General features: G+C 46.6%; 1 protein-coding gene across 4 annotated transcripts in view; it reads left to right on the forward strand.

The window, feature by feature from the left end:
• daam2 (dishevelled associated activator of morphogenesis 2) overlaps positions 1–12373 on the forward strand; it is a 238209-nt gene that overhangs the window by 156358 nt on the left and 69478 nt on the right. For all 4 annotated transcript variants that reach the window (XM_051925402.1, XM_051925399.1, XM_051925400.1 and 1 more), the window contains exon 6: positions 10958–11291. In XM_051925402.1, coding sequence (XP_051781362.1) covers positions 10958–11291 — 334 coding nt within the window. The remainder of the gene's footprint in view (positions 1–10957; positions 11292–12373) is intronic.

Below are 12373 nucleotides of genomic sequence, written 5' to 3' on the forward strand. Positions count from 1 at the left end.
GGCCCAATCCTGACTGATGGCAGCTGCCACCCGTTCTTGCAGAATCAGAATTGGTGGGTTTTTGTTTGTCCGCCCGCCTCTTGACCACAAGATCTCAATGGGATTAACGTCTGGGGAGTTTCCTGGCCATGGAACCCAAACTTCTATGTTGTGTTCCCTGAGCCACTTAGTTCTCACTTTTGCCTTCTGGCCCGGTGCTCCATCATGTAGGTCACCAAACTGTTGTTGGATGGTTGGCAGAAGTTGCTCTCGGAGGATTTTTTGGTCCCATTTTTTATTCAGGGCTGTGTTCTTAGGCCAAATTGTGAGTGAGAAGCAACCCCACGTGACATGAATTGTCTCAGGATACTTTACTGTTGGCACAGGACTGATGGTAGCGCCGCTCACCTTTTCTTTTCTCCAGATGCCCCAAACAATCGGAGAGGGGATTCATCTGACAAAATGACTTTTCCCCCAGCAGTCCAATCCCTGAACCTCAGTCTGTCCCTGATGGCTTCTTTGCTGCCCTTCTTGACATCCCACCAGGCCATCCTCCAAAGGTCTTCACCTCACTCACACCTGCCTGCTGCCATTCCTGAGTGAGCTGTGCCCTGGTGGTGCCCACAGCTGAGACCCTCCTGGCACTTGCTTGCTGGACTGTCTTGGGCGCCCTGGCACCTCCTTCACCTCTCTATTATAAACTCAGTCAGAATGACGTAGTGACCTCCAGCCGTGTCCTTGTCACACACTGTCACCCGTGTTAACGAGAGGGTCACTGAGATGACGTCAGCAGGGCTGACATGCAGTGCTTTTTCAGAATGAAGTTCATTTTCATGGCAAAAAGGGACTTTGCCATTCATCTGATGACTCGTCAGAACATTCTGAAGTCGATGCCAACTGCCATCATAAAAACTGAGGCAGCAAACTTGGAAAATTCTTTTTTGACTTAAATTGATGTTAACAAATAAGTCAAGTTTTACAAAAGTAGGTTTGAAACAAATCAACCCTCACCCCTGAGATAGAGAGCTAGGCCAGCAGACTAAAACTTTAAACTAGAAATAAATAAGGAAATAAATAAATGAATAGAAATTAAGGGGAGAGAATCTGCTCCCTCAATTAAAACGCTTATTCTAAAATGTTGTTATTGAGGAGATCCTGCCAGCTTTTGAAAAATAACTTGGACCCAAATATGAATTTTTCCCGTTCTCAAAACTCTGTATGCGGAGTTCAGTCGCCTAAATTTAGCGTTTTGCAGGCCTGGAGTTGAGCCTTCTTCCCATGTCCTCCTGCGTCTTCCTAAAAGAATTAAGTGCAGACAATGGCAGTCTTGTGCAGATTAGAGGAGTGCGCAGGATTCAGTCACGTCTGAAGTTCACATTGGCAGAAACACGCAGACCGAATGAAGCGAAAGTCACGACTGGGTGGGCTAAACATTCTGATGGATGGACCAAGACGTGAATCCAAACGTCAAAGATTCTGAGCAGAGGTTGACACCAGAAGGACACTCAGGAAAGGATCAAAAGTAGCGTGCAGAGAGGTGATTTTGGGACCATAAACTCGATGACAAAGTGCTCTGATTGCTGACCTCCTGACCCCATTATGTGCTTAACCTCCTCCCCTGAGCAAAGCCATAAACCGCCTAGCAATGGGTGGACTTTGACTTTCTGGATTCTGCTGGACCAGAAAGTTGTGCCCTTGAGCTCGGATTGGACAGCTAATATCATTTAGAGCTCTAAATTGTGTAAAGACGTAATGTGGGGCTGCACAAAAAGTGACAGTTCTGTTTAATTTGGGTGACCACAGAGCAGATGGCACCCGTTAGTCCTCCAGTGACTTGGCTGGTCAGCAGTAGTCACAATTCTAAAAGGTGTTGACACAGCAGACGATGGCGAATGAAACTGGATGAGTAAAATGTGTGCAGCGTAATAAGGAGAGCGTTGAGGCCTACGATCCAAACAAAAAAATCACATCATCAGTCCCGTCATGTTTAAATAGGACAACCTGAGGAGGACAGGCCTGAAGAGCAGACGCTGTCAATGCACGGATGAAGAAAGGAGCAAAATATGTCTGTTATTCTTACAATGCTGAAAGGTGTTGAGGAGATCGTTGGTGTTGACGCACCAAACGTAACGTGGAAAGAGTCAAAGCCGTGCCACGTCGTACCTCGGCACTCGAGGGTGGCACCAGACTCCACTCTGGGCCTCTTGTACTTGTAGTTCTGATGCAAGGCGTTAGACAGGGAGACACAAACTGAGGTATTTAAGGGAAGGAGGCGTGAGTTTAATTTACAGAAAACTGTGTCAGGTGAGATCAGATTACACAGCACACGTGTCACACACAAGAAGCAAAAACTAGCGGTACTGTATGATACTTAAGAACAATCACATATATATTTATACAGTATATAAAGCCAAATACCACGGACTCACGAGAGAACTACTTCACGGATTCAGATCGTTTTTCTTTTCTAGAATTTTCTTGAACATTCCATTGATTTTGTGACTTTCTCAAGTATCAGAGTTCACTTGTACTACCGATTTATCAACTCAGATCCGAGAGGCAGGGCCCTCCTCACTCACGCGTTTCCCTCGAGGCGTAACCTTAACTCCGCTCAGCCAGCGAACGAGAGAACGACTTCACAGATTTACATCTTTTTTTTTTTCTATAATTTTCTTGAACTTTCCGGTTGATTTTGCGACTCCTCTCATCACGCTGAGAATCAGAGTTCGCTTGCAGGAGCGACACATAATCCTGCTAATCCAAGACAGAGGCTGCGGGCCGAGGGGACGGGGAAAAGTGACGTCAGGAGTGGGGAGCTGGCCGGGGCCCTCCTCACTGTCCTGTGTCACTAATACGCAGGGGACGGCTAGTAAATGTATATACACAGAAAATTGGTAGTCGTCCTAAATAAAGAAAATGCAGTCAGGAATATTGGGGATCACTGGAAGGACTTTGTTTTTGTGTTCAATCTATGGATACAAAGAGAAGAAAAATCCAAAAGTGCACCACCACCCAAAATGTATAAATACCTCAACCAAAAACTGTACTGTAACTAGGAGTTAAATCTAAAATAAGGAGAAGCCTCTACCGTGCACTCACCAAGCACGACTGACTCCAAAGATGCCCCCTGAAGTGCCAGCCAGTCCTGCGTCACGCTGCTCCCTTCCTCACGTCCCATTCTGCGCCCAAGGCCTGTAATGAACGAGTGCACCCACTCAGCTGCTGGGCCTGAATACTCGCACTTCCATGTCAGACCAGGGGGTGGCGAGCTGCACTGACTTTCTCTCTCAATCCTCTGCAGACCATCCACAGGAAATCCCGCGCAGCTCCAGCCCCATGGATGACGTCACTTCCTGTCACGGCCTTTAAAGCCGCCATGTTTACAGCCTTTAAGTCCGTTCTGTTTTGGACTCGGGACCTGTAAACATCTCAATACAAATGAATATACGGGTGGCTGTCCCAAACCTTTTTCGATGTCTTTGGACTGTTCGTACCATCAAAATGTGGTGTCACAACACGACTTAAATGATCTACAAGTCTCAAACTTAGTTTAAAGCCAAACAATATCTACATACTTACTGTATGTCATATCACCTACTGTGTGTCCATATATTCGATCTCTTTTCACTGTTCCGTTATTTCACCGTTTTTTGTGCTAATGTGATCTTTACTTTCCTTTTCTTGAGACTTTTGCATTTTCGTACTTCCATTATCTCTATCCTGCTCTACGTGTATCACGGCAGCGTTTTTGAATTGTTTATGACATTCTACTTTGTCATCTACTCTTTGTCTTTTATTATTTCCATAGTTAAATCCCTTAGCACAAAGTCTCATCTCGCAGGACGTGAAAGTGTCTCTCTGAGAATGTCACATAACGTCTTGTCTCCTTCCAAGATTTTGTTTTATAGTAGAGAGACATTCACGTTTTGCTGTTTTGTCTGCGCTGGGTCGCACTGTGGTCGCTGACGAGTGTCGTTTCTCTTTATTGACCGTATGTGGTTGAAATGACAATACAGACGGGTGACTTGACATCCTGTATATTTTTAAATGGATATGTGAATTAAGGTGAAGGGAAGTTGAACATTGCCGTCTCCTCGATCCCGCGCCCTGCGTTTGAATGTCATGCTGCCTTTGTGTCCTGCGTGTCTTATCCTCGGACTCATGTGACCCTTTCTAGCACCTCATAAGGGGCTTTTGCTCATTTTTAGTTGTCAGTTTAAATGTGAACATTTTTCATTGGTGCATTTGGTGACATCACTGGGGTGCCATTTTGTTTTTCCGTGGGCACATTGTTTACTCGTACTGTGCCAGTTGCCATTCACCTGCCATGCCCTTTCCAAGGAGGTTTTACTTTCGTGGCTCTGATTCTGCGTATCATTTGGACTCTCAAACTTTGCTGCCTTTGGTCTCCCTCTTGGTTTCCAATGCCACCCTGTCCCTTAGTCCAGATGTCACCCGTTCATTGTCTCTCCTTCATCCCCCTGAGATTTTGCCAGCATGTCCTTAACACTGTAGAGTTTGTGCCTTTTCCCCATGGTGACCAGAGACGTGAGTGGCATGTGTGATTCCTAGTTGGCACTAGCCTGAACGAGTGCAACAGTAGGTCCTGCGATGGTCTGACACCCTTGTCCAGGTTTGGTCCCTGCCATGTAGCCAATGCTGCGTGGAGACCCTCTGACCCCGAGTACCCATCAGCCTGTTGGTGTTTGCGTTGCTGTTGTTTAATTGGTTAGTCAAGTCCGACTCTCAGTGATCTGATGGGTTTTTAGCATGCCAGGCCCTGGGGTTCCTTCGAGGTGTCTCTCCTTTCCATCTTAGCTTCTGTTGTCCTTTTCTTCCTTAGACTTCCATTTTCCCCAAAATGAGAATATCCTTTAAGGTGGGCTGCCTCAGTCTTGTGGGACGGAGTTCAGTTGAGTAATCTCTATTCCAAGGTGGGCATTCGGTAGGCAGTCTCTATACCAAGGAGGTGCTTAGGTGGGCAGTCTCTGTACTGAGAAAGGTGGGTGGGGTTCAGGTGGGGGATTTTCTATACCAAGAGAAGACTTTAGGTGGGCAGTTTGTATGCTAAGGGGCTTTAGGAGGGCAGTCTGTGTATCGAGGAGATGCTTAGGTGGGCAGTCTCTGTACTCACAGCTGACCATTCAGGTGGACAGTCTCTGTAGTGAGGGAGGAGCTTAAGGTGGGCTGCCCCAATACTGAGGGAGGGAGGGGTCTTAAACAGGCAGTCTTTTTTTGCCAAGGAGGTGCTTGGGTGGGCAGTCTCTGTACTGAGAGGGTAGCCTCTAGAGTGATGGAGGGGCTTTGGGTGGGTGGGTTTGCCTTTTAAGTGGGGATTTTTTATTTTTTAATTACAGAGAGCTGTCTGCATGCTGAAGGACTTCATTTGGACAATCTCTACACCAAGGGGTGACCTGGGTGGGCAGTCCATCTTGGCCTCTGTTGTCCTTTTCTTCCTTGGACGTCCATTTTCCCCACTATGAGGATATCCTTTAAGGTTTACAGTCTTCTCATTATGTGGTCAGAGTTTTTGAGCTTTTCTTCGCCCATCAGGTTTTCCCATAAGACATCTGGTTGCGTTTTTTTCTTACTGTTGAGTTGTTGGGTTTTCTTGCTGGCCACAGAAATCTCAGCACTGCTGTCCAGCACCAAAGGTCAATGGCGGTGACTGTTTTGTGTTCAACTTCAGCGATCGTCCAGCTCTGCACAGCCATACGTCACTTCTGGAAACATCACGGCTCTTAACGTGGCAGACCTTTCCTGACAATCTCATGTCCCTGCTCTTTAGCATCTGTACCTGTCCTTCCCAGAAGCAAGTGTCAATTTAATTTCATGGCTGCAGTCTCCGTCTACAGATATCCTGGAGCCAAGGATAGCAAAACCCATCTGTTAGCAAAGACTTGACAAGGCCGGTTGATGTCATTTGGATTTTCTTGATGCCAGGACGGCTTCTTCACTTTCTCCTTTCATTTTCAATGGAAGCCTCCTCAAATCCTCCTTGCTTCCAGCCATTAGAGTGGTGGCACCCACATTTCTAAGGTTCTTGATCTTCCATTCAGCAATTTTGATTGCAGCGGTCTGGGCCAGCATTTAGTATCACTTACAGTCGGGTGACATGTAACGGCTTGGTGACACTCGGCTCCCTGTCCTGATCCACTTAGTGAGTCCATGTTCACTTCTAACAGTTGAATCTTCACAAGGCAGTTGAAATGACCCCCTGGGTGTCCACATTTCTTTAAATACGTGCAGTCAACAAAACACAAACCCAACGTTTTTCAGGAACTCCTTTGGCTTTGCATCGCATAGGCTGGCATCTTGATTTCTGGTACCTCGGCCTTTTCTAAGTCCTGCATCTACACCTGGCACTTCTCAGCCCATATATCGCTGCAGTTGTGCTACTGGATCTTCATGTGAAATGAGCAGAAGGGTTTGCCGATTTGAACATTTATAAAGATCACTTTATATCATAAAGCCTAAGGGCCGTTGTACTGTAGAGTCCTCCAGACCTGCTGGGCAGACTTCACAGCATCAGCGCTGACTTCTGAACACTTGAGCTGGGATTCTGTCACGTCCAGCAGTCTCGGTATTAGCGGGGATTGCAAGAGCCCAGAATGTCAGGCTCTCCCTCAGTCGGGGGGATCTTTTCTACTGGGGTCCTTCCTGTGTAGCTCTTCTGTAAATTCCTGCCACCTCATCTTGATTCCTTCTGCTTCTGAAAGGTCCTTTCCAGCTTTGTCTTTTACTTCCCTTTCATTTCTCTGATTCTCTTGAAAAGGTCTTTTTCTTGCCCATTCTGTTAGCATCTTCAATTTGCTGGTATTACCCTGCCTGGAGATGGAAATGGAAACCCACTCCAGTATTGTGCCAAAAAAAACACCTTGTGGACAAAAGTGACCAGAGACACACATTTATGTCACTGTATGTGTACGTCATCGCTCTGTGCTATAGGAGGCATGTAAACCCTGTGTGTCTGTCCTCGGGGAAGAGAAAATGGCTACCTGGGTTGTGTCATAACAGTAGTGGCTGTGTTGTCACTTGTGTACAGTCCTGTGACACTCTGACCTGCAGGGACGACCGACATGAGGCACACCAGCACTCTGTGGCACCATGATAAGCAAGAATGGACTGAAATACAGATGTTTATGTAGTAATATATAGTGCCTTTCATATCTCTAGGTCTATTATAGCATGCCGCACATATCTAGTGCTTTTCATGTTTTCTATATGCTGTATTATATAGTGCCTTTCATGTCTGTCTGTCTGTCTAGTGGCATTTATCATAGACGTACTGTCCTGTGAATAAAGTACACTGAAACTGTAACCTGCTAACTTAACTGGTTAACTGGTACAACAAGATGATAGTCTTCAGCACCCTGGTAAATGAGAATGTGTGAAATCCAGCTGTTCATTCATCATCGGTCTGTTATCAGGCTCCTCTCGGTGTGTGTTGATTCATAGATAAGACAGATAGAGAGATATGAAAGGCACTATAAAATAAGTCAATCAATGGATTTTGAGAGGAGTCTTATAATAGATACACATATCTATCTATCTATCTTACATAGCGCCCTGATGTGTGGAGTACAAGTCACAGGAGGTTCTGCTCAGTCTTTATAACATACTGGTGAGGCCTCATCTGGAGTCCTGTGTGCAGTTTGGTCTCCAGGCTACAAAAAGGACACAGCAGCACAAGAGAAGGTCCAGTGAAGAGCGACCAGGCTGATTATGGGGGGCTACAGGGGGTGAGTTAGGAGGAAAGATTAAAACAGCTGAGCCTTTACAGTGTGAGCAAAAGGGGAAATTAAAAGGAGATGTAATTGAAGTGTTTGAAATTATGACGGGACTGAGTCCAGTGGCTCGAGATGGTGAGTTCATCAAGAACACGGGGATACATTTGGAAACTTGTGAAGGTAAATTTCACACAAACATTAGGAAGTTTTTCTTTACACAAAGAACGATAGACACTTGGAATAAGCGACCAAGTAGTGTGGTGGACAGTAAGACTTCAGGGACTTTCAAAACTCGACTTGATGTTTTTTTTTGGAAGAAATAAGTGGACAGGACTGGTGAGCTTTGTGGGGCTGAATGGCCTGTTCTCGTCTCGAGTGAACTAATGTTCTTATCTATCTACAGTTAGGTCCATAAATATTTGGACAGAGACAACTTTTTTCTCATTTTGGTTCTGTACATTACCACAATGAATTTGAAATGAAACAACTCCGATGCAGTTGAAGTGCAGACTTTCAGCTTTAATTCAGTGGGGTGAACAAAACGATTGCATAAAAATGTGAGGCAACTAAAGCATGTTTTGAACACAATCCCTTCATTTCAGGGGCTCAAAAGTAATTGGACAAATTAAATAACTGGAAATCAAATGTTCATTTCTAATACTTGGTTGAAAACCCTTTGCTGGCAATGACAGCCTGAAGTCTTGAACTCCTGGACATCACCAGATGTTGGGTTTCCTCCTTTTTAATGCTCTGCCAGGCCTTTACTGCAGCGGCTTTCGGTTGCTGTTTGTTTGTGGGCCTTTCTGTCTTAAGTTTAGTCTTCAACAAGTGAAATGCCTGCTCAGTTGGGTTAAGATCAGGTGACTGACTTGGCCATTCAAGAATTTTCCACTTCTTTGCTTTAGTAAACTCCTGGGTTGCTTTGGCTGTATGTTTTGGGTCATTGTCCATCTGTATCATGAATCAATTTGACTGCTGTATTTAGCTGGATTTGAGCAGACAGTATGTCTCTGAACACCTCAGAATTCTGTCCTGTGTCACATCATCAATAAACACGAGTGTCCCAGTGCCACTGGCAGCCATCACACTGCCTCCCTCCACCGTGTTTTACAGATGATGTGCTATGCTTTGGATAATGAGCTGTTCCACGCCTTCTCCATACTTTTTTCTTGCCATCATTCTGGTAGAGGTTGATCTTGGTTTCATCTGTCCAAAGAATGTTTATCCAGAACTGTGTTGGCTTTTTTAGATGTTCTTTAGCAAAGTCCAATCTAGCCTTTCTGTTCTTGAGGCTTATGAGTGGCTTGCACCTTGCAGTGCACCCTCTGGATTTACTGCCATGCAGTCTTCTCTTTATGGTAGACTTGGATATCGATACGCCCGCCTACCCCCTGGAGAGTGTTGTTCATTTGGTTGGCTGTTGTGAAGGGGTTTCTCTTCACCATGGAAATGATTCTGCGATCATCCACCACTGTTGTCTTCCGTGGACGTCCAGGTCTTTTTGCGTTGCTGAGTTCACCAGTGCTTGCTTTCTTTCTCAGGATGGACCAAACTGTAGATTTTGCCACTCATAATATTGTAGCAATTTCTTGGATGGGTTTTTTTCTGATGGCTTCTTTCACCTGCATGGAGAGCTCCTTTGACCTCATGTTGTCTGTTCACAGCAAAATCTTCCACATGCAAGCACCACACCTCAAATCAACTCCAGGCCTTTTATCTTCTTAATTGATGAGGACATAACGACAGACTTGACCACACCTGCCCATGAAATAGCCAAAGAGTCAATTGTCCAATTACTTTTGAGCCCCTGAAATGAAGAAGGGATTGTGTTCAAAAAATGCTTTAGTTGCCTCACATTTTTATGTAATCGTTTTGTTCATCCCACTGAATTAAAGCTGAAAGTCTGAACTTCAACTGCATCGGAGTTGTTTCATTTCAAATTCATTGTGGTCATGTACAGAACCAAAATTAGAAAAACGTGGTCTCTGTCCAAATATTTATGGACCTAACTGTATGTGTCTGTTGTGGTCATCTGGGGGAATGACCGGCTCAAACAAGTTTGAATGTTGGACCACCAACACAGCTGTCCTTGTTTACTTAACAGTGTGAACAAAAGTCAAACCAGAAATGTGGCCACCAGAATTACAATGGCTATTTCAGATGATGGAGGAGCTCCTTTGCTGTGGTCACTCAACAATGAAGAGGCACTTCCTTCCAGGAGGTCACGTATTTATGGCCCAGGGTCCAGAAAGGGTGGAGTCAGTTGTCCTCATTGGTTGGTTTCTCTGCACTTTGGTCAAAGAAAAAGACACGAGAGTTAGTGGCAGCGCCCCCTCTTTGTCTGTCTGTCTCCCTCATATAGTGCCTTTTATATCTATCTGTTCGTAGTCCTATTCTTGCTTACACTGAGAACTCTGAAATTCTTCCCTGTAAGTCTCACCAACATGCCACCCGTCTCCCCTCCCCAGTGCCATTTAAGCAAGAAGGTAATTTTAAAAACTTTATTATGTTAAGTAGAAGCACAAATCGGCTTTCCCAATGTTCCTCTTACCCCAAAAGTGGAAAAACAAATGGACTACTGAGGGAAAACAATTCACAAAGGCACAGGGAGAAAGAGCAGGCAACCCAAGGTGCAGGGTCAGTGAGGCAGCAGTACCAAGCAGAGCGCCACCGTGTGGCCCAATAATAAACTTAATATCTGCTGCTTACGGTATGCAGTAGGGTTTAGAAGACGTGTGGGATGTCTCTCTAGACGCTGTGGTCTCCCAGTGCCCCACATACGGGTTAGTGTTAAGCTAAGTGCCAACTCTGAACTGGCCAGGCCTCAGTGCGCACTGCCATGAGCACTGGAGAGGGTGTACAGGTTTAAGTGTCTTGGAGTGGCAGTCACTGATGGGCACGACGTCATGTCAGCTCTTGTCAAGAAGGCCCACCAGCACCCTGTACTTCCTCAGACATGTGAGGGCAGCTCTGGTTTCTCCTCTACAGGTACACACTGGCTGCCCGTTCATGTGCATGTGACTGTAAACGTGAACATGAATGGCAGAGTGTGTCCCCCGGTGGCCTGCCGTCCCACATAGCACTTGCTCTGGCCTTGCAGGGATGGACTCTTTCTCCTCAGGACCCTGTAATTTACAAAATGGCAGTGTCTACTTTTCTAGCGCCTTTCCCGCAGTGAAGAGCGTTCTAAAGTGCTTCGCCATGTTGAGTGCTGCTCTCTGAGGCCTCTCGTGTGCTTTCTCTCCCAGGTTTGTGACTCGATTTATTGAGCTGGATGGACTGACCTGCCTGCTGAACTTCCTGAAGAGCATGGACTACGAGACCTCGGAGAGCCGCATCCACACCTCCGTGATTGGCTGCATCAAGGCGCTCATGAACAACACTCAGGGCCGTTCGCATGTCCTGGCACACCCCGAGAGCATCAACATCATCTCGCAGAGCCTCCGGCAGGACAACGTCAAGACCAAGGTGGCGGTGCTCGAAATCCTGGGGGCCGTGTGCTTGGTGCCCGGTGGACACAAGAAGGTGCTGCAGGCCATGTGTCACTACCAGAAGTACGCCGCCGAACGAACCCGCTTCCAGGTAGGAAATGGACGGCCGTAAGCTGACTTTGTGGTGACGCCTGACAGGTTATGCCTTTAGCAGCTGTTTCCTTTAACTCGGGTCATCCCATAGATGTCACCACTGCTTGGTGATTTATGTCTCGAGGCCCCTGGGTGGTCAGGATGGGTAACGAGGCCGCCGGTGGATCCCCCTTTAGGTTGCTCCGCTTGTCCTTTCCACAAGTTTGGTACCCATCTGCACGGCCCGGCAGGGTGGCTACTAAAGCAAGTGTTTTATCTCGGGGCCTGCTTTGCTTGTTCAGGCCTCCCTGCTGTCAGCGAGTCGACTCCTTCTGTGCCAGGAAATGTTAACTACTCGGTGAAAAGTGAAAATCCCAGCAGATTTGTGAAGAACGCCCCTGTCAAAGGGCCCTTTGTTAAGTGCCTGTCCTGCCCGCTGTGAACGAGCTGTAAACACGACAACGCCACAGATGGGCCGCACTCCAGGACAGCGCAGCTCTGGCACACCTCGTGTAAATGATCCGACGGTGTGCGTCTGTTTTAACATTTCCATTAGTGTCCTGCTGATGGGAGAGCGGCGCAGGCTCGCAATGTTCCCCCCCCAGAGACGATAAGAGATCTCCTGTGTGTTTGAGTTTATACTGCACCTTCCACTCCCGCCTGGGTTAAAGTCCACAGTGCACTAAACACCTCAACACCACTTCATCTTCCGAATCTGGCGACCTCGGGACCAAGGCGCTGAGGAGCAGCTGCCTACCTGAAGTCAAAGGGCAGGTTGTAGTGTCGAGGAAGAGGAGCAGTCTGCCGGTGACTGAGCCGCACATTCACTTCCTTCAGAGATGAGACCCCCTTGTGTCTTCTAGTCTGTAAAGCACCCACCTTCACTCAGGTCTGGGTCAAAGTCACCCGGGCACAGTGTCCGCTGTAAATCTGGTGCCCTCTGAGCAAAGAGGCCACAGGGGCACACGTGGAGGCAAAATTTCAATTCAATTTCAATTCGTTGTTCCTTTGTAAAAGTGACAATGACAATAAAGATCTGTCTGTCTAACAGCCGTTCATTCTGTGACTCCGTTGGACTGGCATGTGGTTTCCAAAACCCTA

The sequence above is a fragment of the Erpetoichthys calabaricus genome, chromosome 3, assembly GCF_900747795.2.
Source record: "Erpetoichthys calabaricus chromosome 3, fErpCal1.3, whole genome shotgun sequence".
NCBI classification, from domain to species: Eukaryota; Metazoa; Chordata; class Cladistia; order Polypteriformes; family Polypteridae; genus Erpetoichthys; species Erpetoichthys calabaricus.